General features: G+C 42.7%; 2 protein-coding genes and 1 pseudogene across 2 annotated transcripts in view; 2 read left to right on the forward strand and 1 right to left on the reverse strand.

The window, feature by feature from the left end:
* Window positions 1–243: 243 nt before the first annotated feature.
* On the forward strand, window positions 244–10,264 carry LOC121301009 (cytosolic Fe-S cluster assembly factor nubp1-like). The gene is made up of 11 exons (XM_041230078.1): window positions 244–350; window positions 827–931; window positions 1,326–1,459; window positions 5,416–5,484; window positions 5,671–5,703; window positions 6,937–7,027; window positions 8,036–8,190; window positions 8,594–8,704; window positions 9,077–9,179; window positions 9,351–9,434; window positions 10,063–10,264. Exons 1-11 carry the CDS (start codon window positions 320–322, stop codon window positions 10,110–10,112), a joined length of 966 nt encoding a protein of 321 aa, XP_041086012.1. The 5' UTR covers window positions 244–319; the 3' UTR covers window positions 10,113–10,264.
* Window positions 10,265–13,856: 3,592 nt separating this feature from the next.
* LOC121300503 lies at window positions 13,857–16,896 on the reverse strand (annotated as a pseudogene).
* Window positions 16,897–24,212: 7,316 nt separating this feature from the next.
* Window positions 24,213–25,238, forward strand: part of LOC121300505 (MHC class II transactivator-like) — a 17,321-nt gene continuing 16,295 nt past the window's right edge. Inside the window, exon 1 of the mRNA XM_041229073.1 lies at window positions 24,213–24,486. Coding sequence (XP_041085007.1) covers window positions 24,213–24,486 — 274 coding nt within the window. The remainder of the gene's footprint in view (window positions 24,487–25,238) is intronic.

The raw sequence follows: 25,238 nt of genomic DNA on the forward strand, positions 1-25,238 counted from the left end.
TTATTATTAAACTATAATAAGAATGTATGTAACCGTTCGTCGCTGTGCATTGTTTGCGGGTGCAATGAGTGGTTCAGGTAATCGGTGATTTGACGCGTTTTATTTGATTTCGTGCCTGTGTGCTCGGCGCTGCAGCTCCGTTTGCACTGCACCGTGCGCACAGGGTCTGGCTGCAGGGGCGGGCGCTCCTGCTCCTCGGTTGCTATGGACGCTGGGCTCTGTCCGCTTAGTAATTTTAACAAGCGGAACCATTGTTCCAGAGTCGACTCGAAACTATTTCCTATGCGCACCCGTCTGCCTTGCCTCAGACTGTTTCGGAATGGCAGACGTACCGAGTGACGCTCCTGAAGGTGAGTGTGCGGCATGTGCACGTCTTAACACTGGAACCCGATTTTACACCAGAACTGTGGATCTGGAGGCACCCGAGTCCTGCCCAGGGCATCGTGCTTTATTACAAGAAAACAGCATACAGTTAGACGAGGATGACTAGAAAAATCATTCGCCTCAAACTGCTGCACGAAAAAACAGATATTTAACCTCGATTTCTAATTAATACCTTACTGCTCTGAACTTAATATATATAATGATTTTTTTTTCATTATCGCCTTAATTTATTGGCTAAAAATCACTAATGCCAGCAGTAGCGCGCTGTATGTGGCGATTCTCACTGAAAGTGGGTTTGTGGGTTTAGATTTATACAGTATGAATGTTAACGTTTTACGTTTGTAGTATACGACTGTGTGTATGTTATTTAAACATGCAATACAAACATGTATGTTAAAATGCTTGGCAGTACTGTGACGTTCTTCACTGTTTCCCGATGCAGACTGTCCTGGCACTGCCAGTGCCCAGGCTGGGAAGACCTCAGCGTGTCAGGGGTGTCCCAATCAAGCAGCCTGCGCCTCGGGGACACCCAAAGCACCAGACCCTGGTATTGTATTCTTTTATCTTTCTTCTTCATCCCTGTTGAAAACAAGCGGACTGTGCTAATTCAGCTTGCCTGGCGTGTATGTGTATGCTTATTCTTTTTAATAAATACAAGTCGTAGATATTATGTAAGAATGCACACTGTTTCAAGTTGGAATTGCATTGCACAATTATTATTAGTAGTATTTTTAGTAGTAGTATTAATAAGGATTACGATAAATGCCATGTTATTCAACTATAAAGACACAGCTGTAACGTTCTTTCAGCTGCACTGGTGGTGTCTGCTTTGTGTCTGCATCATGAAAAAGGCAGAGAATCTGAATGTTCTGCTTCTGTGTGCTGTCTGCTAAAGAAGCATGCACCTTCAATATACCTTCTCTCTTTATTATTCATTGCAGCAATAGAAGAGATAAAGCAGAAGATGTCTGCTGTGAAACACAAAGTCCTGGTTCTCTCAGGGAAGGGGGGAGTGGGGAAGAGCACCTTCAGCGCACACCTGGCCCACGGCTTAGCAGGGGACCAGTCTAAAGAGGTAAAGCATCACTGCACACTGGGCTCCTGCAGCAGATTTTAAACCAGAATCTTTTCATTTCGTTTCAACACTTCCCCCTCCTCCAAACCAGTGACTCATTTTAATACATGCTGCGTAATGCAGTTACAAAGTTGCCTCATAGTCTCATCATCTAAATCTAATAATTCACTTGGATGGACAACAGACATGGGACTACATTTTTCTTCCTCATTTCGATTATTATGATGTTTTTAATCGTTTTAGTTTATTAGTCACAGGCACACATGTATGATTCAGTGTTAAGTGAAGCAATGTGTGCAGAATGTTCATGGCAATGCTGTGTAGTGTTATTCCGTTATATTATTGTACAGTATATATTCTTGGGAAACTGAGTTTGCTTTTGTGAATGAGGCAAACCTTCCCAGACACTTTATGCAGAAACTGTTTAGCTGTTTAACTAGTTTGATATTTAAAATGTTCTTCTGCTGTTTTAAAAGGGACAGCTTTTCAAGGCAGCACTGAAGGTCGTCTGCAGTAAATCTTTTTCCTCGGCTTTGGTCTGGTTTCTGAATTCCGATTGATGGCGGATCTCTCATTCCCAAAGCAGTATCCGGTGCTGGGAAAACGATTTATCTGCTTTTGATTTTGGGATATCCAATCGTTTTGTTTGGCTCTGTTACAGCTTGCTAATTATCAAAGTACCCACCGCTGACATTGACTCAGGAGGTTTGAACAATTGAATACGTCGCTCCTCGAGTTGCAGACAGCCCACTTCCCTGGGGAGTTGAAGACCACGCTACGAACACAGCACACACTAATAGAAATCGCATGTGCTCAGGAAGTCTTTAGATGCCCGTCTCGTTTCAAAAGTGACCCTCATTGGCTCCCTGAAATACTGAAATGTATGGAGCCAACAGGGTTTGAAACGGATGAATTTTCATATCTTATTCACAGTTATGATTATTATTATTAACTCAAGCCTGAGTGCTGCAGATTAGCTCATAATGCATCAGCCTTAATGAGTGATTTGATAAAGTTCTAATCAAGTATTAACAGAAAGGAAAGTGGGCATGAATTAGAACATCCTGTTTCCTGCTGAGGATAGTGCAGTGACAGGGACAGCCTAGACTGGCTCCCATTGTCACCGAGTCACCAGCGAGGCTGGTTCTCACTGTCACCGAGTCACCAGCGAGGCTGGTTCTCACTGTCACCGAGTCACCAGCGAGGCTGGTTCTCACCAGCGAGGCTGGTTCTCACCGAGTCACCAGCGAGGCTGGTTCTCACTGTCACCGAGTCACCAGCGAGGCTGGTTCTCACTGTCACAGAGTCACCAGCGAGGCTGGTTCTCACTGTCACGGAGTCACCAGCGAGGCTGGTTCTCACTGTCACGGAGTCACCAGCGAGGCTGGTTCTCACTGTCACGGAGTCACCAGCGAGGCTGGTTCTCACTGTCACGGAGTCACCAGCGAGGCTGGTTCTCACTGTCACGGAGTCACCAGCGAGGCTGGTTCTCACTGTCACGGAGTCACCAGCGAGGCTGGTTCTCACTGTCACGGAGTCACCAGCGAGGCTGGTTCTCACTGTCACGGAGTCACCAGCGAGGCTGGTTCTCACTGTCACGGAGTCACCAGCGAGGCTGGTTCTCACTGTCACGGAGTCACCAGCGAGGCTGGTTCTCACTGTCACGGAGTCACCAGCGAGGCTGGTTCTCATTGTCACGGAGTCACCAGCGAGGCTGGTTCTCATTGTCACGGAGTCACCAGCGAGGCTGGTTCTGCAGTTCCTTGATGTGCTGCTCTTAGTTCTTCTCCATCTTCGCTCAGTGAAGCCCCTGGTGTAACTCTCACCCTGTTTATACCGTCCCGTTCCACAGTGCGAGGTTTCTGCTCTCTGTGCTGGATTGGGTCTCTTTAAAAGGGGAGCGTCCAAACATCATCTTTGGCTCACTTTCATTCCTCTGACCCTGACGGGCTCCGTGACTCTGCAGTGCCCGAGGCCTCACGCAGGATTCATTTTCTTTTTCTCTCTCTCGCTCTGTCTTTCTCTCTCTCTCACATACATTTTTGTTCGTCCTGCGGTCAAAGGCAGGTCATTTGTATCCTCTGGAAACACATGTGCAGAACAATACAAACGCCATTGATCACATTAATTGTATTCTTTAGCTATTTCTAAATGAATCCAGATAAGAGTTTGCTTGCCCAGATATTCCACGCACTTGGCTACCATTATATAATCTGTGTTTTCCCTAATATACAACTTGCTTCTGGTTGTTGATTACAGATACTCGCTTCTCAGAAGACCACAGTACATGGAAAGTGAGGCTTATCTATAGGAATAGAAAGTGATTGTACAAGGGAACACAATGCCTGCGCAGTGTGTTTTATTAGTTTAGATGCTGGTGTGCTCATGCACTATTCTTATATGCAAACTCTGAGATTCTGTTTGAATTACTGTGACCGGAATCAGCAGATTTTTGATTGCATTTACTACAGTTCATCACTAATTATGCAAAAGGTTAAGATCAGGGCAAATATTGCTGTGTGCACACAACCCCCTCTTCTAATGAACCCCTTTCCCGCTATGCTACTAGCAGGGGCTGCTTTGCAGCTTCCTGTCAGCATGTTTCAGACTGTCCCAATCTGGGCTTGCATTCTGATTCCTCCCACTGCTTTCCCTCTATCTTACCTTCTACTGGCCAGACTAAAGTACAGAGCGCACACATCAAATATGCTGGCTTCGCGACCACTGCAATAAAAAACAAAGAGAGCCTCAGCCCGGCGTGTTCAGAGCTGTTTTCACCATCCACAGTCCCTGGAGTTCAAAAACAACCAGACATTCCCCTTGGATGAACTCACTCCGATCTTCCTGTTCAGCAGACACAGCTTTGTACAAGAGAAAGAAATTGCACTGTGATATTGCAGAACCAGACGCAGTTTCCAAACCTGATGCTGCAACTGCGGGGCCTGCAGTGTTTAACGCACAAGGGTATGAGGAAGGATTGTTGGCAGGGTGACGCGCTGTATGCAGTGATGCAGAAGCAACGCCTCATTTGTAACTTCTGTCCCAGGATATCAAGGCGATTTATTAGACAAACATCTCAGGTCGGGCATTAATCGGTGCAGCGAGTTTGTCTGCATTGAGGTGATGTTTTTTTGGTCATTAGTTTTGTTCTCGAAACCTAAACTGAACTATGAAGCGCTTCTTGTGAAAATCCTGCCCAGGTTTCGCTTCCTTATCGAGGAGTAGACAGACCAGCCAGGGAGCGGTGCTGAGGTGTATGCAGGAAGATCTGATCTGCCACTGCAACGTGTCGACTTCAGAAAAGCCTTCAAATAGAATTAAAACATGCAAATGCATTCAGAAAATGTTCCTATCAAGAAGCCAGAAGAATGTTAAGCCTGTCGTTACAGAATACAGTCTAAAAGTAAATGAATTCTCTGTGCTGTTCAGTTAATCCTCCCAGCCTCTTCGCGGGACAGCAATAGTTCAAGTTTAGGAGCTGCATGTGTTTTTCCTCCAAGGAGGAGTAAATGTCTATTTCCATTAGCTGTAACTCTTCTCCTGCCTCCTGCTCTTGTGCCAACGCTGTAGTCTGTAAAGCCCAGACTGTAAGCGTCCTCAGTTACAGTAGGATTGTAGTGTGCCCTCGTCTGGGTCAGTAAACATTCCCTTTGTGGGGCTCCTGAGTGGCTCATCCAGTAAAGGTGCTCCGCTTGGAGTACAGGATCTGCCCCCTATAGCCTGGAGATCGCAGGTTCGAGTCTAGGCTGTGTCACAGCCGACCGTGACCGGGGGTTCCTAGGGGGCGGCGCACAATTGGCAGAGCGCCGCCCAGGTAGGGAGGGATTAGGTCAGCAGGGCAATCCACGGTTCACTGGTTCTGCCAGAGTCAAAAGCATCTTCGATTTCTTCTTTACATTTCTCTTCATGCACCATCAATAACCAGTTATTCATGTTTTATTTATTTTTCTAAACAGATTGCTCTGCTTGATGTTGACATCTGTGGGCCGTCAATACCGAGGATCATGGGGCTGGAGGGAGAGCAGGTAATATGCAGCTCAGGAAATAAACCTTTGGGTACATGTACTGATACTGCTAGCAGTGTAGAGATGGGCAGGAGAGCTGCCTGCCTGTCTGGCTGTCTCTCTGTCTGCCTGCCTGCCTGCATGTCTGTCTGTGTGCGTGACATTCATGTGCGTCTCCTGTAACATTGTTTATTCTCCACCTTGCAGGTTCACCAGAGTGGCTCTGGATGGTCTCCCGTGGTAAGATAAGATATTTGTACTGTAAATCATTCTGTCACTGTTGGGGGGGACGGGGGGGCATTTTCTGGAGGTAAATTCACAGTATGACACACTGCCTCTTCTCTTAGGTAGCTGGTGTCTGTCAATACAATAGGAAACATCCGATGGTCAAAAGAATTCTTTGAACGCCTTTCCTTCCCCACCCCATGCACAGTACAGCAAAACGGCATGGGCTGCATTCTCGAAAGTGAAAAAATAAACCAGACAAAAAACCTTTTCATTTCGGGGCTTGTAGAGTAAGCAGTCTTACGCAGTTTGTAATCGGGGTTTTGTTTGTTGCTCTAAATATAATTTGTAGTAAATAGCTTTGAGAATCAGGCCCCACGACTTCATTCCAGGAAGTGTGCAAGTCGGAATTCAGCCATAAGTGTGTCAGTGACACCACCAGACCCATGAAGAGTATTTGCTGCACAAACTCACTTAGCGCTGGAATGCTGGAGGGAGATTTTGTACATGTTACAAAGTAGCTGGAAAGTTAGTCCAGTGTTTCTTCTCAAGTGCGTCACAAAGATGAGTGACCCCCCCCCCTCCCCCCAGCCCCTGCAACCCACCTTGATAACCTCTGACCTCCACTACGTGGGGGCATTGAGCCTACCATGCAAGGGGCTCCTTCTGGAAACGTGGACATGATAATAAAGCAAGGATGGAAACACTTCTGTTTAGGGTTTTAACATCTCAGCATCCTTTCTAAACAAGCAGGCAGTCTAAAAATGATCCAGAGTCTCACGAGCTAATCTAAGAGAGTACTGTTCAAGACAGATATAATGATCCAGAGTCTCACGAGCTAATCTAAGAGAGTACTGTTCAAGACAGATATAATGATCCAGAGTCTCACGAGCTAATCTAAGAGAGTACTGTTCAAGACAGATATAATGATCCAGAGTCTCACGAGCTAATCTAAGAGAGTACTGTTCAAGACAGATATAATGATCCAGAGTCTCACGAGCTAATCTAAGAGAGTACTGTTCAAGACAGATATAATGATCCAGAGTCTCACGAGCTAATCTAAGAGAGTACTGTTCAAGACAGATATAATGATCCAGAGTCTCACGAGCTAATCTAAGAGAGTACTGTTCAAGACAGATATAATGATCCAGAGTCTCACGAGCTAATCTAAGTGTGTTGTTCTAGACAGAGATCTGGAGCTAGGGGTGTAACGCTACACTAGTGTGACGCTTTTCTCTGTCTTCGCAGTACGTAGAAGAAAATCTGGCAGTGATGTCCATCGGCTTTCTTCTGAGCAGTCCAGATGATGCCGTCGTCTGGCGGGGTCCCAAGAAGAACGGTTCGTACGCAGTCCTTGCATTCTCTCAGTGGTGCTTTCAGACACTCTGCAGTCCTTGCATTCTCTCAGTGGTGCTTTCAGACACTCTGCAGTCCTTGCATTCTCTCAGTGGTGCTTTCAGACACTCTGCAGTCCTTGCATTCTCTCAGTGGTGCTTTCAGACACTCTGCAGTCCTTGCATTCTCTCAGTGGTGCTTTCAGACACTCTGCAGTCCTTGCATTCTCTCAGTGGTGCTTTTAGACACTCCCGTTCAACACAAAGTGCATGTTGTATTATGGTATTTCACAGAAGTTGTTTAAGTTCCCCACTCTTTTCCAATAATATACAGATTGCTCCTGGTGCGTTCATTGTGAGTGCAATACCCTAGAGTCACTGGAGAGGGCACCTTTCCACCCCTTACATCCCTCAAAGACAGATCTTTAAAGCCTCTCACTGTGTGCTGATTATCGTTCATTTGAGGAAGTTCTTGTAAGTCATGTGTTAGCTGCTGTGATATATTTGCATTGATAAAGGGCCATTGTCTCTTGGGGCTTCTGTCTCTCTGCTTGCAACAAAAGCTACATGAAGAGCATAATCTCGTAGCTGTGGAGTCCTGTACTAAGAATCATTGTGTCCCCCTTCTCTCACTTCACCCTTGTGGAGTGTACCCCTGGGGTTCCTGGTTCCTGAAAAATCCCACAATCTCACAATCTCTGCTGCACCCCCACGTTCACACCCCCATACAGTGATACCATTACTTTCAGTTCCTTTATCTTGCTGTACCAAATAATTCCCCTATGGTCAATTTCTTAGAGATATTTTTATTAAACATTCCTTTCTTGCATTGTCAGCTGATTAGGTGGGGAAATAACCTTTGTTTATTTTTTATGAACACTGTACAATACTTCCTGATCTTAAAGGAATACTTTAATATGTAATCGAATCTCTATTTAATTTTTTCCGTTAGCAACCTGCATTGTTTGTTCCTGCACAGTTCTCTATTTGTGTTTTTTTTTTCTCCATACCAGGCATGATCAAGCAGTTCCTGAGAGATGTGGACTGGGGGGAAGTGGACTATCTGATCGTGGACACCCCTCCCGGCACCTCGGACGAGCACCTGTCTGTGGTGCAGTACCTGAGCGGGACGCATATCGACGGGGCTGTGCTCATCACCACCCCGCAGGTAAGAGAGATGGGCTACCTGCCGTCTGGGCAGGAATCTGCTCCACTAGATTTCTTTATGGGCCTTTTCACATGAGTTCAACGGACTGGAGGAAAAGAACCAGGTTCCTTTTGTTTTCACATACTCTACGCACCTCAGTGCAAAAGAACTTGGTTCACTACAAAAGTATTCGGTTCTTTTTTCACTTCAACATTTTTCCGAACTGACTTCTCCTTTTGCCCAGACAGACTGAGACCACCTCTTGAGAACGACAGTTCGGTTCGATTTAAAACGAACTCTGAAAGGGGCGGGATTCTTTTTGGAGCGTTCCCATACGCTTCCAAACCAAACTGAACCGCACTCGGCTTATAAACAATCATTCCAAACTAATCAAGTGTGAATGCACCCTCTGCTTCTTGTCCAGGAGGTCTCCCTGCAGGATGTCCGGAAAGAGATCGCTTTCTGTCGGAAGGTGAATCTGCAGATTATCGGAGTGGTTGAGAACATGAGCGGCTTTGTGTGCCCCAAGTGCAAGGTGAGGGGGCAGACAGATCTCTCCGGTGGGCAGCTTCACCTGGTAAAGACAGGCAGTTTGTTACACCCACACATAAATGTGTACTGAGTCTAGCCTTTTACTAGGCTGGTGGAGACCAGCAGATTTTATAAAGAGTAAGCCCGCTGGACAGCAGCAATATAGAGACAGCGTCCAGAATGAGTTCAAACTGTTGAGCAAGCTTGGTTCTACCCCCTTTAAACTATTATTAAACACCATTATAATTGGTGTACATGATTTCAACAAAATTAATATTGAGGAACTAAAAACATTTACGTTGCTTTTAGTGCTAGAATCTGATATAAACTAAAAATAAAAATAAGGCTGTGTGATTTGTTTTGTTTTGTTTTTCAGATTAATTCTCAGATCTTCCCTCCTACCACTGGGGGTGCAGAGAAGATGTGCAGGGAGCTGAACATTCCTCTGCTTGGGAAAGTGCCTTTGGACCCCCGGATAGGTAGGCATGAAGGATCACTAAGGGCCTGGAAATGTGCAGGGAATCAGTGTGGCACGCCTCCATCTGCACCATGAAACCGCACTGTCATCTTGTTTTTACAGTCTGAAGCTTGACGTCCAGCGTAAAGCCAAGATGAAAGAAATAAGTAACTTCTCCATTCTGGTTTTGTAGGAAAGAGCTGTGATGAAGGAAAGTCTTTCTTCTCAGAAGTGCCAGATTCTGCAGCCACAGCTGCTTATAGAAGTATAATTCACAGTAAGTGCTAGAAATGTGTACACTTGCAGTGAGCTGTAAGAAAAACAAATGCCAATGCCAGTTCAAAGCACAGTGGTTGGTTTGCCCTGCCCAGCACCATTTATCGCAGGCTCGATGATTTACTTGAAGGGGAAGAGTGGATAGGAAAGCATATCTCGGCCTCGTGATTGGGAGCCTTTGTGACCTGAAGGCTGGTCGCATGATCCCTAAGTGCTGGTAGAGATCGGATTACAGATAAAAAGAAGTCTCACCTTCCTTCCCTGAAATTCAACCTAAAAGTTAACACTTAAAATGTTTGGGGTTTTTTATTAAGTCTTTTTAATAACACATCTACTGGTTCTATTTTTTTGTGTGTGTCAGAGATCTTTTGGTTTGTTTTCTTTAGTCCTTTACTGGGACATGCAGATAATTCACATACAACGCTTCCTGGTATCTCATTACTGCCTGTGCTGTAGGGACCATTGCCAAGATTACAATGTACTGCAATTCAATTCAGTTCACATTTCTATAGCGCCTTTTATCCCTGCGCTTCAAACACACAAAAAATAACAAACCATTATATTAAAAGCAGTCTAATACAAAATGTAATAAAACTTTTAACCGTTTTGTTTGCTTGTTCTTCAAACAGGTATCAAAGAATACTGCGCCTTCTCATCACCTACAAACAGAAATGATTGAATGAGAAAGCAGCCCCACGTTGTTGAAAGAGTAAATGCTCCCCCCAGCAGTGAAGAATCAGACACATCATCCCAGCGACCTCAAGAAGAAGAGGAGAGCGCCACAACTCAGACATTTTATTACTGACAAATAAAATACTTCTTTTAAACACAGTGCAGTTTCACAGACAGTAATATTCTAAACAAATTGTTCCATTACCAAAACTAAATAATTATAATATATTTCATAAATATCTTAATTTTTATTTTGTTTTTTTCTTGTAGGCATTTCGTTGTCTTTCCCAGTGCTGTATTGGTAAGGTAACACACTGGGCAGCAGCCTGGGTGGGTCATTCAGTAGAAGTGAACAGAAAGTTTAGCAAACTTTTAGTAAACTGATGCGATTCTGTGTTGGAAGCAGCGTTCTTTTTCTGGATTGTCTGTAAGACAGATGAAGATCAGGGTTTAAGTCAAAAAGTAAAGTAACCTGAGCAAAACTGACCCCCTGCATTACAATAATGAACCGCTAAGGCACAAACAATGGCCTTCAGAAATATTGCTTTGCAGAATAGCACCAAGTACAATTACTTTATTTGTGATTGTACTAAAACCCTTTTTAATTTGTATCCTAGATGCACATTTGGTTTGGTATTAGTACAATTCAATCTACACAGTCTTACATTGGCACCAATAAGCAGTAATCAAAGCTGCAAGGTTATCTTACCTTTCCACATTACAGTAGAATGAAACTTGCTTAATGACTTTACAAACTTGTACGAAGCCTGTTTTTATTATAACACCAAACTTTATGCATTAAAAAGGGGTTTAGGGAAAACTGAGTACACAAACAAATCATTCAGTTTCTTACAGCAGCCAACTCATCCACCGTAGACCTAACTGTAAAAGGATAAAAGCACATTGTTCCAGAAGGAAGTGCGCTGGGTGCCAGCTCTCTACACACGCTGAATTGTGGACACTGTATCCTGCAAAGATATTCAGCATCTGAAAGGTGCAGCAACGAAAAAGCCAAGGGAAGATGAAGCCACTTTGTTTCTTGGAAGTTGGTTTCAGGCCACTGCACGGCACACCAGGGGAGAGACTACTCTAGAAACACAGCTTAGGTTAATAGCACAGAGTAAGTGCAGTATAATTATGAAAGGACAGGACAGGATGCCAGAAGCAAGTTTGAAAATGCACTGCTTCCTGTGGTACTGGTAAAAGATATTTTTGTGATTACCAATAGTTAGGGCCATACCGCAGCACAGATTAAATGCAAAGTAAAGCACATGGTCTGGGTAGAATGTCTAGTGTGTTGCATCTTTTTTCAGTCGCCCACGGGTACTGCAGATGTGATCCATCGCATGGAATTTACTGTGTAAAGCTCGCCTACATTTCTACTTGTCCAGCAACTGTATTGACCGTGTTCCTTGTTTTAATTAAATTTTATTTAAAAAAACCAAACAATTACACTTTGTTACGTGCAATTTGGTCCAAACAATAAATCGAAAACAAATCTTGCAATCACCACTCTAGTTCGGATTAACAGATCAGATCAGGAAGCCTGGTTTACAGCCAGCACAATCAGAAATTTAGCAACACCCGCTAGGCAACAAGCCTAGAACTTTAAAACAAACACTGATCCTCTCTGTCTTGCAAGAAATCACGTGGCTGTGTGCTGCAAATCCAGACCGAGCACATTCCATGCATGTTACCATACTTTCGTGGCACCGAAGAATATGGCATGTAGTTCATCACAGCGGCTGATCTATAAAACAGCATCTACAACAAACGCCCAATCAGAAAGCTCAATGCATACGTTTGTTTACCAAAAATAATTAAAACTTGGTTCCCTTACAAGCACCAATTACTTACACCTCTACCGATAGCGATCTGAATCCACCCTGTTCTGGGAAACAATTAATTTCCCCTGCCCTCAAAACATGTATTAGTTAATCTGGTGTTCATTTATATTGTTTTGTAATAAGGCAAAGGTTAGCATTACATCAGTTCTTGCACCATGAAACTAAAAAGTACAGTAAGCTGAGATGTGACATGCTGTTGGGTGAAACGGGCCATTGCAACTGCAAGTAACTATAGAATACAATTTAAATCAAATCTGTGCACACGTGCCTGGACTCAACACACACCTTGTTCAGTCTTTAAAGTTGTTATTTGGTTTTACAGCTCCTCAGATTTCTGGTGAAACAGAGAGTGCCAGATATCTCAGCTGTACATCTAACTTACTGTAAATACCATTTATCACACCCAGCTGCCTCTATAAGCGGCTATGTTTTATTGATTTATCAATTGCTTTATCTTTAGTTACCTTTCGTCTACAGTTCTCCAAATATAATGTCTGGCTGAAAAACAAATTAAACAAAAATAGTAAGTAGATTCCTCTTGGTGACAAACAGAAAGGAGCACAGCGTAACATTACACTGGCAAAACATACAGCTGAATACATTCTGAAAATATCAGGTTGAATATTTTTGGTAGTTCTATAACCATAGGCTGCACATACAACAGCACTACATCTCTGCATAGTGTGTTGGAATATCACACATAGGTAGTAATAAATCTAGATGCAAAACTACAGCCTAATCCAAAAAAAAACAAGAAAGCGTGACTGTCCAGAAAGCTTTTGACAAAGTCCCGCACAAAAGATTAATTCTCAAACTGAACGCAGTTGGGATTCAAGGAAACACATGTACATGGATTAGGGAGTGGTTAACATGTAGAAAACAGAAAGTACTGAATAGAGGAAAAACCTCAGAATGGAGTGTGGTAACCAGCGGTGTACCACAGGGATCAGTATTAGGTCATCTGCTATTCCTAATCTACATTAATGATTTAGATTCTGGTATAGTAAGCAAACTTGTTAAATTTGCAGACGACACAAAAGTAGGAGGAGTGGCAAACACTGTTGCAGCAGCAAAGGTCATTCAAAATGATCTAGACAAGATTCAGAACTGGGCAGACACATGGCAAATGACATTTAATAGAGAAAAGTGTAAGGTACTGCACGCAGGAAATAAAAATGTACATTATAAATATCATATGGGAGATACTGAAATTGGAGAAGGAATCTATGAAAAAGATCTAGGAGTTTTTGTTGACTCAGAAATGTCTTCATCTAGACAATGTGGGGAAGCTATAAAAAAGGCTAACAAGATGCTCGGATACATTGTGAAAAGTGTTAAATTTAAATCAAGGGAACTAATGTTAAAACTGTACAATGCACTAGTAAGACCTCATCTTGAATATTGTGTGCAGTTCTGGTCACCTCGCTATAAAAAAGATATTGCTGCTCTAGAAAGAGTGCAAAGAAGAGCGACCAGAATTATTCCGGGCTTAAAAGGCATGTCATATGCAGACAGGCTAAAAGAATTGAATCTGTTCAGTCTTGAACAAAGAAGACTACGTGGCGACCTAATTCAAGCATTCAAAATTCTAAAAGGTATTGACAGTGTCGACCCAAGGGACTTTTTCAGCCTGAAAAAAGAAACAAGGAACAGGGGTCACAAATGGAGATTAGACAAAGGGGCATTCAGAACAGAAAATAGGAGGCACTTTTTTACACAGAGAATTGTGAGGGTCTGGAATCAACTCCCCAGTAATGTTGTTGAAGCTGACACCCTGGGATCCTTCAAGAAGCTGCTTGATGAGATTTTGGGATCAATAAGCTACTAACAACCAAACGAGCAAGATGGGCTGAATGGCCTCCTCTCGTTTGTAAACTTTCTTATGTTCTTATGTAGATGAAGGCTCAGCCCACCCTCTGTGGAAACTGCTGTCCAGGAGAAGAAGCAGCTGGCACGGGGATGCCAGGCTGCCCTCCCACTTTGCACTGGACAAACCCATAGAGGTTGGTGGCTTGAAGGACAATTCCAGCGATGACCAGGGCCTGCAATCACAAACAAGCCAGATTACAGCAGTGGGCTAGACTGAGTACACGCCACTCTTTCAATCAACACACACTGTGTCTGGTAGTGTGGGGTTCCATTGCAATTACTGCCCAATCCTCATTGAGTTTTAATGTGGGTGTTGTTAGCAGTGTTCAGACGTACCAGCCATTTCAGCTTCAGGGAAAACAGGGTGCTAAAAAAGAACAGTGTCCACATGAGAGGGCAGAGAATGAGCCCCAACTAGAATATCCAGGCCTCCGCTTCTGTTGTGGAGAGTCTGCTGTGAGGGGAAGTCTGCAGAAAGCAATGCAGACAGTGGGAGGGGCCTCGTTAGAAAGCAGGCACTGATCTTTTATCACTAAACATGCACAGTGAGCGAGACCGCTGCCTAACTCAACAGAAAGAGAAACTCTTTTCAGCCCTGGCACTTCCGATAACTCAAAATAGGTCAAGGCAGATTTAGAGAAAAATTACAACAACACATTGGAACAACGGAATCTAGACCCAGGTTGAATTATCTCAAACACAGGACAGATTTTATATGAATTTGAATCATCGCAAACATAGGACAGATTTCATATGAACTTGAATTCTCACAAAACACAAGACAGATTTCATATGAGTTTGGTTTTGGGAGAGTTTCTAATAGCTGTCGCTATACATAGTGGTAGTCTACTCTACTAACTTATCTGTGGCTGTCTGTACCGACTCTGCAGTTCCTGTTCTTCCAGCTGTGTGGGAGGACTACTTCTGTTTAAAACAAAATATACTTTTTTTTTGTTTTGTTTTGTTTTATCATAACAATTAATAATAATAATAACATAACAGTTAAACGATCCAGAGGCTTGTGGGGGAGCTGTTTCAGCTAACGAGAGGAAAGAACATGTTTTTAAAAGGCTTGGCTAAGCAAAGGAAGAAGATAACACCACATTATTACCTTCTTTGCTTCAAACACCCATTGGCTTCTTCCATCCTTGTCTATCTGATTAAACCACTGCAGACCCACCAGCAGCCTACCGGTCACGTTCTGCAGAACATAAAACAAATTCAGCCCTGTCCTGTCTGAGTGTTGGCGTGCTACTCAGAAGCACTGGCTCTTAGTCACACACTTCAACACAAATAGTAAACTGTGACAGACTTCCAGATTCATCTGCATGGTGAAGGGGATGCAGGTTTGAAAACCCCTGTAAATGCTTTAATAGCAGCACAGAAACCAGGACCAGAGGGTAGGCAGACACCTCTTTACACAGAGAGTGGTGAGGGGATGGAATGGATCACCTAGCCATGTTGCTGAAGGAGACCCTTCTTTACACAGAGAGTAGTGAGGGGATGGAATGGGTTACCTAGTCATGTTGCTGAAGGAGACTCTTCTTCACACACAGAGTGGTGAGGGGAAGGAATGGATCACCTAGCCATGTTGCTGAAGGAGACCCTTCTTTACACAGAGAGTAGTGAGGGGATGGAATGGGTTACCTAGTCATGTTGCTGAAGGAGGCTCTTCTTCACACAGAGAGTGGTTAGGGGATGGAATGGGTTACCTAGTCATGTTGTTGAAGGAGACTTTTCTTCACACAGAGAGCGGTGAGGGGATGGAATGGGTTACCTAGTCATGTTGCTGAAGGAGACACCTCTTTACACAAAGAGTGGTGAGGGGATGGAATGGGTTACCTAGTCATGTTGTAGATGCTGAAGCACTGGGATCAATGAGCTACTAGGTAGTAGACAAGCACAGATGGGCTGAATGACCTCTATACAAATTTAACAACTTCAGTTCATTTCACACATTTATTTACATAGCGAAATACAGAAATGTACACTGCATCAATGTGCTTGTGGTGTCTGACAGCAGGGCAGGGTTTCTATCGCTTACTTTGACTGACCAGAAGTCGCAGGACAGCAGCACGATGATGGTCAAGAAGCAGCCCACAAAGCTCGTGCTGAACCAGTAGCAGAAGAGGTAAGTGACAATCGCATTTATTCGGAAAAAGAGGTGGAAAAAGGCAGCCAAGGGGTGTCTAGAAAACCAGAAGTAAAACACAGTAAAATCAAGCAGCATAGCAGGGATGGCAATAAGACTCCCATTGCAGAGCAGTGTGATCCATCGTTGATTTTACTAAGAGTTTAATAAGACACACCTGAGCTTGTTGCACCATGGCTAATCAAGCTTGTAATAAAACCTGGAACTGGTGACATGGCTATGCAGTAGGAGTCTTACTGCCATCCCTGTCACACAGGTCCCACATGCAACAGATACTGGAGAATCACAAGACCGTAGGCAGGTAGGGTTTCAAGTACTTCTTGTGAAGTGTCATTACAGGTTTCAATTAAATAATCTCGTAGACAGATCTTATTAAGATGCAGTGTCACGGTTATATATCCCTGGATGAAACTGAACACCGAAGTAAAATGCAGGAATTGTTCACTGCTTTTATCTATGAATTCGGATATAATTCTTGCTTACGCAGTTATGATTTTTTTTTTATTTTGTTTTATTTATTTTTTTTAGTAGTTGTTAAAAATCTATATATTTGTAAATGTCAGTTAGCGGGTTGCTATTAATTCTACCCTATACAACACATTTTTCTTTTTTTCTATATAAAGGCATTACATATAACACCGCCAGACGGAGGGCGAGGCGCCACAAGAAACGATGCAATTTGAAATGTTGTTTTCACCTTTGGTTTTCTTAACGCTCGCTCTTCTTCAGCTCCGAAATCGAGAGGTACGTCCTCTGTGTCATCAACTATCTGTGCCTGAAAACAACACCCAGAAGAAGAAGAAGTGATAAAAACAAAACGAATTACAGATATATTAAAAGACTATAGACTAGACCACCCGTTGTATCTTGAACACAGAAAACAAAAACAAGAAACGCAAATCTCTACATCTTACCTGCTTCATTTCAGTAGATACAATTTATTGTTGTTTTCTTTTCGGCACAAGTATTTAATTTATCTGTTGGTAATAAACTGTTTCCCAAAGCAACCAAACCAGGGTCGAGTGAGCATCTGTTCGGCGAATGTGACGTCTTCATGAAACCCAAAGGTGCGTCATTGAGCAGTGCCTGCCAAACTGGTCAAAGATGGTAAATGCGTTTGAAAGAATGGAGATTCAGTGATGAGCAAACAGTCACCATCAGCAGTTATATAAAATAAATTTAACAAAAAACAGATATGCGTTTTATTAATAATAATAATAATAATAAGAAGAAGAAGAAGAATATAAAGTGGTTAAGTACAGAGCTTGTCACCAGAAGGTCACAGGTTCAAATCCCACAACACTGAATCTGAATCAACAACACTGAATGTGAATCAATAGCACTTAATATGAATCAATAACACTGAATGTGAATCAACAACACTGAATCTGAATCAACAACACTGAATCTGAATCAATAACACTGAATGTGAATCAACAACACTGAATCTGAATCAATAACACTGAATGTGAATCAACAACACTGAATCAACAACACTTAATCTGAATCAACAACACTGAATGTGAATCAACAACACTGCATCTGAATCAACAGCACTGAATGTGAATCAACAACACTGCATCTGAATCAACAGCACTGAATGTGAATCAACAACACTGAATGTGAATCAACAACACTGAATGTGAATCAATAACACTTAATCTGAATCAATAATACTGAATGTGAATCAACAACACTGAATCTGAATCAATAACACTGAATGTGAATCAACAACACTGAATCAGAATCAACAACACTGAATGTGAATCAATAACACTGAATCTGAATCAACAACACTGAATGATGTGAATCAACAACACTTAATCTGAATCAACAGCACTGAATCTGAATCAATAACACTGAATGTGAATCAACAGCACTGAATGTGAATCAACAACACTGAATCTGAATCAATAACACTGAATCTGAATCAACAACACTGAATCTGAATCAAAAGGACTGAATCTGAATCAAAAGCATTGAATCTGAATCAACAACACTGAATCTGAATCAATAACACCGAATCTGAATCAATAACACTGACTCTGAATCAACAACATTGAATCTGAATCAACAGCATTGAATCTGAATCAACAGCACTGAATCTGTAGTGAACGGAAAGTCTGTTCTGCTGTTAACATGGGAACAAAGACAACAATGTGTATAACAAAATATAAGCAAGAGACTTGAAAACAACCAAAAAAAAGAATCCTGCTAACATACAGGGTTGGCTGCAATGAATCAAGGGGTCCTTGAAACCATCAACTACAAGAGCAGGTTTGTTTTTCTTGTAATCCTACAGTTCGTTTGTTCTTCTTCTTGTTAGTTTGTTTTATTTTTTTTGTTTAGACTTCATAATGCTAATAATAATAATAATAATAATGCTAAATAATAAATAATAATAATAATAATAATAATAATAATAATAATAATAATAATAATAATAATAATAATAATAATAATAATAATAATAATAATAAGATGATGATAATGATGATGAATATCAAACTTGCTTAAACAGTCAGGGAGCGAAAGAGAAAGAAAAGGTAGATAATAGGTAGATCGAGAGATAGATCTAATAGACTAGATTGAGGACAACGTATACAGTTGTTGTTTTATGAAATAGCATTTGAAAATATTAAAAGCAGACCTGAGTCATCTAGTGCAGCTCCACTTCAGATGGGTAGTGCTGGGCAAACCGTTCTGGTATTTTAGGGGATTCACTGAGGTTCTGGGGGTTTGTCGTGTGAATGAAGTCTGCAGCGTGAGGAGGGAGAGGCTGGCAAGTAGAGGTGTGTTTAAAGTCAGGTTATGGGAATCACCAGTACCTGGCCAGGCAGACAGCAGGAGCTGGTTTTAATACACTGATAACTATTGCATACAGTACAGCAGCAGTACACACAGACAGCATCAAGCTGGAGGTAAGCATGGCATGTATTTTATTCTTATCTCCCTTGAGAAAGATATGTACAACATATATATATATATATATGATATATATATATATATATATATATATATATATATATATATATATATATTATATATATATATATTGTACATTTTAAGTAAAATCAAACCATGTAACTGAAAAAGACAGATAAATTCATGCTTGTTTAATTTAATTTCTGACTTTAATAGACCACCCATGCAATTAATTGAAATAGTAAGAGAAAAGGAACACAAAGCCACACATGGTAAAATGCAGGAGGCTTTTTAGAATCTGTTTAAGATGCCCAATTAAAACACAAAGTGGTCTAACATTTTCACACATGATGTTTTTGTGCAGGTAGGTATATAAAGGATAATCACATTTGTTCACGCTTTTAAAGACATTTCAATAGAGGAATCTTTTCTCTGTGTAATTAATTGAAAAGTATACCAGATAGAGATTTCTTTAGTGTCTTATACAATAACAAAAAGGTGAAGTGAAAGAACTGCTTGTTTTGCATGTTTTGATCCTCCAAAACCGAAATCCTTAATCAGCTCCATTTATTTTCAATTCATTTTTTTTCTGAGCTGCAGAAATGTACAAATAAAACAACTCCTTTATCTTAATTGATACAAAGGAAAGCAGATCGTCTCAAAATGTCTCGAACATGTAGAAGATTCATTGTGTCTAATTTTCTCTTGCAGCCTTCACATCCTTGTGATCCTGAAGACAGGGTTGGGAGTGTATTGATCCTGAAGACAGGGTTGGGAGTGTATTGATTCTGAAGACAGGGTTGGGAGTATATTGATTCTGAAGACAGGGTTGGGAGTGTATTGATTCTGAAGACAGGGTTGGGAGTGTATTGATTCTGAAGACAGGGTTGGGAGTGTATTGATTGGGAGTGTTTGAGTCTGAAGACAGGGTTGGGAGTGTATTGATTGGGAGTGTTTGAGTCTGAAGACAGGGTTGGGAGTGTATTGATTCTGAAGACAGGGTTGGGAGTGTATTGATTCTGAAGACAGGGTTGGGAGTGTATTGATTGGGAGTGTTTGATTCTGAAGACAGGGTTGGGAGTGTATTGATTCTGAAGACAGGGTTGGGAGTGTATTGATTCTGAAGACAGGGTTGGGAGTGTATTGATTCTGAAGACAGGGTTGGGAGTGTATTGATCCTGAAGACAGGGTTGGGATCCTGAAGATAGGGTTGGGAGTGTATTGATTGGGAGTGTATTGATCCTGAAGACAGGGTTGGGAGTGTATTGATTCTGAAGACAGGGTTGGGAGTGTATTGATTCTGAAGACAGGGTTGGGAGTGTATTGATTCTGAAGACAGGGTTGGGAGTGTATTGATTCTGAAGACAGGGTTGGGAGTGTATTATTGGGAGTGATTCTGAAGACAGGGTTGGGAGTGTATTGATTCTGAAGACAGGGTTGGGAGTGTATTGATTCTGAAGACAGGGTTGGGAGTGTATTGATTCTGAAGACAGGGTTGGGAGTGTATTGAGTCTGAAGACAGGGTTGGGAGTGTATTGATTCTGAAGACAGGGTTGGGAGTGTATTGATCCTGAAGACAGGGTTGGGAGTGTATTGATTCCTGAAGACAGGGTTGGGAGTGTATTGATTGGGAGTGTATTGATTCTGAAGACAGGGTTGGGAGTGTATTGATTCTGAAGACAGGGTTGGGAGTGTATTGATTCTGAAGACAGGGTTGGGAGTGTATTGATTGGGAGTGTATTGAGTCTGAAGACAGGGTTGGGAGTGTATTGATTCTGAAGACAGGGTTGGGAGTGTATTGATCCTGAAGACAGGGTTGGGAGTGTATTGAGTCTGAAGACAGGGTTGGGAGTGTATTGATCCTGAAGACAGGGTTGGGATCCTGAAGATAGGGTTGGGAGTGTATTGATTGGGAGTGTATTGATCCTGAAGACAGGGTTGGGAGTGTATTGATTCTGAAGACAGGGTTGGGAGTGTATTGATTCTGAAGACAGGGTTGGGAGTGTATTGAGTCTGAAGACAGGGTTGGGAGTGTATTGATTCTGAAGACAGGGTTGGGAGTGTATTGATTGGGGTGTTTGAGTCTGAAGACAGGGTTGGGAGTGTATTGATTCTGAAGACAGGGTTGGGAGTGTATTGATTCTGAAGACAGGGTTGGGAGTGTATTGATTGGGAGTGTTTGAGTCTGAAGACAGGGTTGGGAGTGTATTGATTCTGAAGACAGGGTTGGGAGTGTATTGATTGGGAGTGTTTGAGTCTGAAGACAGGGTTGGGAGTGTATTGATTCTGAAGACAGGGTTGGGAGTGTATTGATTCTGAAGACAGGGTTGGGAGTGTATTGATTCTGAAGACAGGGTTGGGAGTGTATTGAGTCTGAAGACAGGGTTGGGAGTGTATTGATTCTGAAGACAGGGTTGGGAGTGTATTGATCCTGAAGACAGGGTTGGGAGTGTATTGATTCTGAAGACAGGGTTGGGAGTGTATTGATTCTGAAGACAGGGTTGGGAGTGTATTGAGTCTGAAGACAGGGTTGGGAGTGTATTGATTCTGAAGACAGGGTTGGGAGTGTATTGATTGGGAGTGTTTGAGTCTGAAGACAGGGTTGGGAGTGTATTGATTCTGAAGACAGGGTTGGGAGTGTATTGATTCTGAAGACAGGGTTGGGAGTGTATTGATTCTGAAGACAGGGTTGGGAGTGTATTGATTCTGAAGACAGGGTTGGGAGTGTATTGATTCTGAAGACAGGGTTGGGAGTGTATTGATTCTGAAGACAGGGTTGGGAGTGTATTGAGTCTGAAGACAGGTTTGGGAGTGTATTGATCCTGAAGACAGGGTTGGGATCCTGAAGATAGGGTTGGGAGTGTATTGATTGGGAGTGTATTGATCCTGAAGACAGGGTTGGGAGTGTATTGATTCTGAAGACAGGGTTGGGAGTGTATTGATTGGGAGTGTATTGAGTCTGAAGACAGGGTTGGGAGTGTATTGATTCTGAAGACAGGGTTGGGAGTGTATTGATCCTGAAGACAGGGTTGGGAGTGTATTGATTCTGAAGACAGGGTTGGGAGTGTTTGATTGGGAGTGTATTGAGTCTGAAGACAGGGTTGGGAGTGTATTGATTCTGAAGACAGGGTTGGGAGTGTATTGATTCTGAAGACAGGGTTGGGAGTGTATTGATTGGGAGTGTATTGATTCTGAAGACAGGGTTGGGAGTGTATTGATTCTGAAGACAGGGTTGGGAGTGTATTGATTCTGAAGACAGGGTTGGGAGTGTATTGATTCTGAAGACAGGGTTGGGAGTGTATTGATTCTGAAGACAGGGTTGGGAGTGTATTGATTCTGAAGACAGGGTTGGGAGTGTATTGATTCTGAAGACAGGGTTGGGAGTGTATTGATTCTGAAGACAGGGTTGGGAGTGTATTGATTCTGAAGACAGGGTTGGGAGTGTATTGATTCTGAAGACAGGGTTGGGAGTGTATTGATTCTGAAGACAGGGTTGGGAGTGTATTGATTCTGAAGACAGGGTTGGGAGTGTATTGATTCTGAAGACAGGGTTGGGAGTGTATTGATTGGGAGTGTTTGAGTCTGAAGACAGGGTTGGGAGTGTATTGATTCTGAAGACAGGGTTGGGAGTGTATTGATTCTGAAGACAGGGTTGGGAGTGTATTGATTCTGAAGACAGGGTTGGGAGTGTATTGATTCTGAAGACAGGGTTGGGAGTGTATTGATTCTGAAGACAGGGTTGGGAGTGTATTGATTCTGAAGACAGGGTTGGGAGTGTATTGATTCTGAAGACAGGGTTGGGAGTGTATTGATTCTGAAGACAGGGTTGGGAGTGTATTGATTCTGAAGACAGGGTTGGGAGTGTATTGATTGGGAGTGTATTGATTCTGAAGACAGGGTTGGGAGTGTATTGATTCTGAAGACAGGGTTGGGAGTGTATTGACATTGGGAGTGTATTGATTCTGAAGACAGGGTTGGGAGTGTATTGATTCTGAAGACAGGGTTGGGAGTGTATTGATTCTGAAGACAGGGTTGGGAGTGTATTGATCTGAAGATTCTGAAGACAGGGTTGGGAGACATTGATTGGGAGTGATTGATTGATTCTGAAGACAGGGTTGGGAGTGTATTGATTCTGAAGACAGGGTTGGGAGTGTATTGATTGGGAGTGTTTGAGTCTGAAGACAGGGTTGGGAGTGTATTGATCCTGAAGACAGGGTTGGGAGTGTATTGATTCTGAAGACAGGGTTGGGAGTGTATTGATTGGGAGTGTATTGATTCTGAAGACAGGGTTGGGAGTGTATTGATTCTGAAGACAGGGTTGGGAGTGTATTGATTCTGAAGACAGGGTTGGGAGTGTATTGATTGGGAGTGTATTGATCCTGAAGACAGGGTTGGGAGTGTATTGATTCTGAAGACAGGGTTGGGAGTGTATTGATTCTGAAGACAGTGTTGGGAGTGTATTGATTCTGAAGACGGGGTTGGGAGTGTATTAATTCTGAAGACAGGGTTGGGAGTGTTTGAGTCTGAAGACAGGGTTGGGAGTATATTGATTCTGAAGACAGGGTTGGGAGTGTATTGATTCTGAAGAAAGGGTTGGGTGTGTATTGATTCTGAAGACAGGGTTGGGAGTGTATTGATTCTGAAGACAGGGTTGGGAGTGTATTGATTGGGAGTGTATTGATTCTGAAGACAGGGTTGGGAGTGTATTGATCCTGATCCTGAAGATAGGGTTGGGATCCTGAAGATAGGGTTGGGAGTGTATTGATTGGGAGTGTATTGATTCTGAAGACAGGGTTGGGAGTGTATTGATTCTGAAGATAGGTATTGAGGTCACAGAGAGAGTTTATAAGGTAACCAGGGTGTGACTGAGACATACTCAATCACATACAAAGTGAATCTGAATAACAAGATGACAAAACCAGGCTGCTCTTCCACTTTGATTGGCTGCCCAGAGCTGAAGTGTGATGTGGAGTCAGTCTTTATTGATAGATGTTTGTTGATCTTTGAGTTTTAAAGTGCATTGAGTCTATTGGCAGCATGTCGGTCAGTGGCACTTCATGTCAGCTTCAACAGCCTCTCTCTGACCTGTGTATTTCAACTCATTGTGGTTCCTTAGACGTCACACACAATAAAGTCTGAATAAAGTATTGTTCCCTTTGTTCTCCTTGTATCCAATCATATGTCTACTCTGCACAATCCACACTTGCTGGCTGAGCCCTGATTGAAAAGAGGAATAGGAACTCTCAATGCAGTGTCTACTTCAGCGAGCGGTCTCTTAACTGTGCTTGCTCTGTATTGCTCCACAGCACACACGATGGTTCACTTTGAAGAGGTGCTGTCCCGCGTGAGGAGCTCGCTGCACAGTGTCTCCCGTCGCGGGGTCCAGGGCATGCTGTCACACCTGCTGGAGGCTGGTGTCCTGTCAAGGGATTACTACCTGTGCCTGCTCAAGGAGAAGGATGCTGAGGACCTAGCCAGGAGGATCGCCCTCCCAGTGTGGGAGAAATGGGACTTCTGCCACAGCACCATCCTCTGTGCGCTGGACAAAGCACAGAGCTGCAAAACCAAGGGACAGCCAGCTCTGACCAGTAAGCTTTCTGACTGTATTCATGTGTGACTAAATAATAATGATAGCGATCACTGCTACTCTGTCGATCTTTCTGGAAGGTAACCCTCCTCCACGCAATCCTTATTCCACATGGACAATAGTGAAATAATACGATTCTCTCTCCTTGCATTGTGTGCAGTAGACTTCAAATAATCCCACTCCTGCTATCCCTTATGAATGTGGTACACCCTGGTGAAAACACAGTGCGCTGTAGCAAAGCCAATGAAAGCACAAGCAGGTCTGGCAGATCACTAATCTGAACCATGGTTACATCATTCTGTGCAGATCTATCCAGATTTTTTTTTTTTAAATGTTTAAATGAAAGTTTGCAGTAAACTGGACCTTTTTTCAAACATTGTTTTAATCAAAAGCTATGTTAATAAACTCTTCAAAAAACAGTCCTTATAATTTATGTAAATAATGTGCACTTCCGTGAAGAACAGGTTCTGTATTAGCAGCAGGGTTAGGAAGGTTTTACTCTGAGGATGGCACTGGCTGTAAACTATGTTTGCTTGTCTTGGCGTGCTGTAAGGTTTAACCTGTCCATAGTCCACAACAGCAACGTGCTTTCCTTCTTCCACTGGCATCCTTGCAGGTCTCCGTTTGAAGGGGCACACAGGGTTATCCCTAACTAGCTATCCATGTCTCTTTTTGCACCATGAGTCAGTTTTGCATCAACAACAGAACAGAAGAAGTGAAGTGGGAGTTTGTGCACGTTGTGTGGTTCCTGTT

The sequence above is a fragment of the Polyodon spathula genome, chromosome 26 (assembly GCF_017654505.1).
Source record: "Polyodon spathula isolate WHYD16114869_AA chromosome 26, ASM1765450v1, whole genome shotgun sequence".
NCBI classification, from domain to species: Eukaryota; Metazoa; Chordata; class Actinopteri; order Acipenseriformes; family Polyodontidae; genus Polyodon; species Polyodon spathula.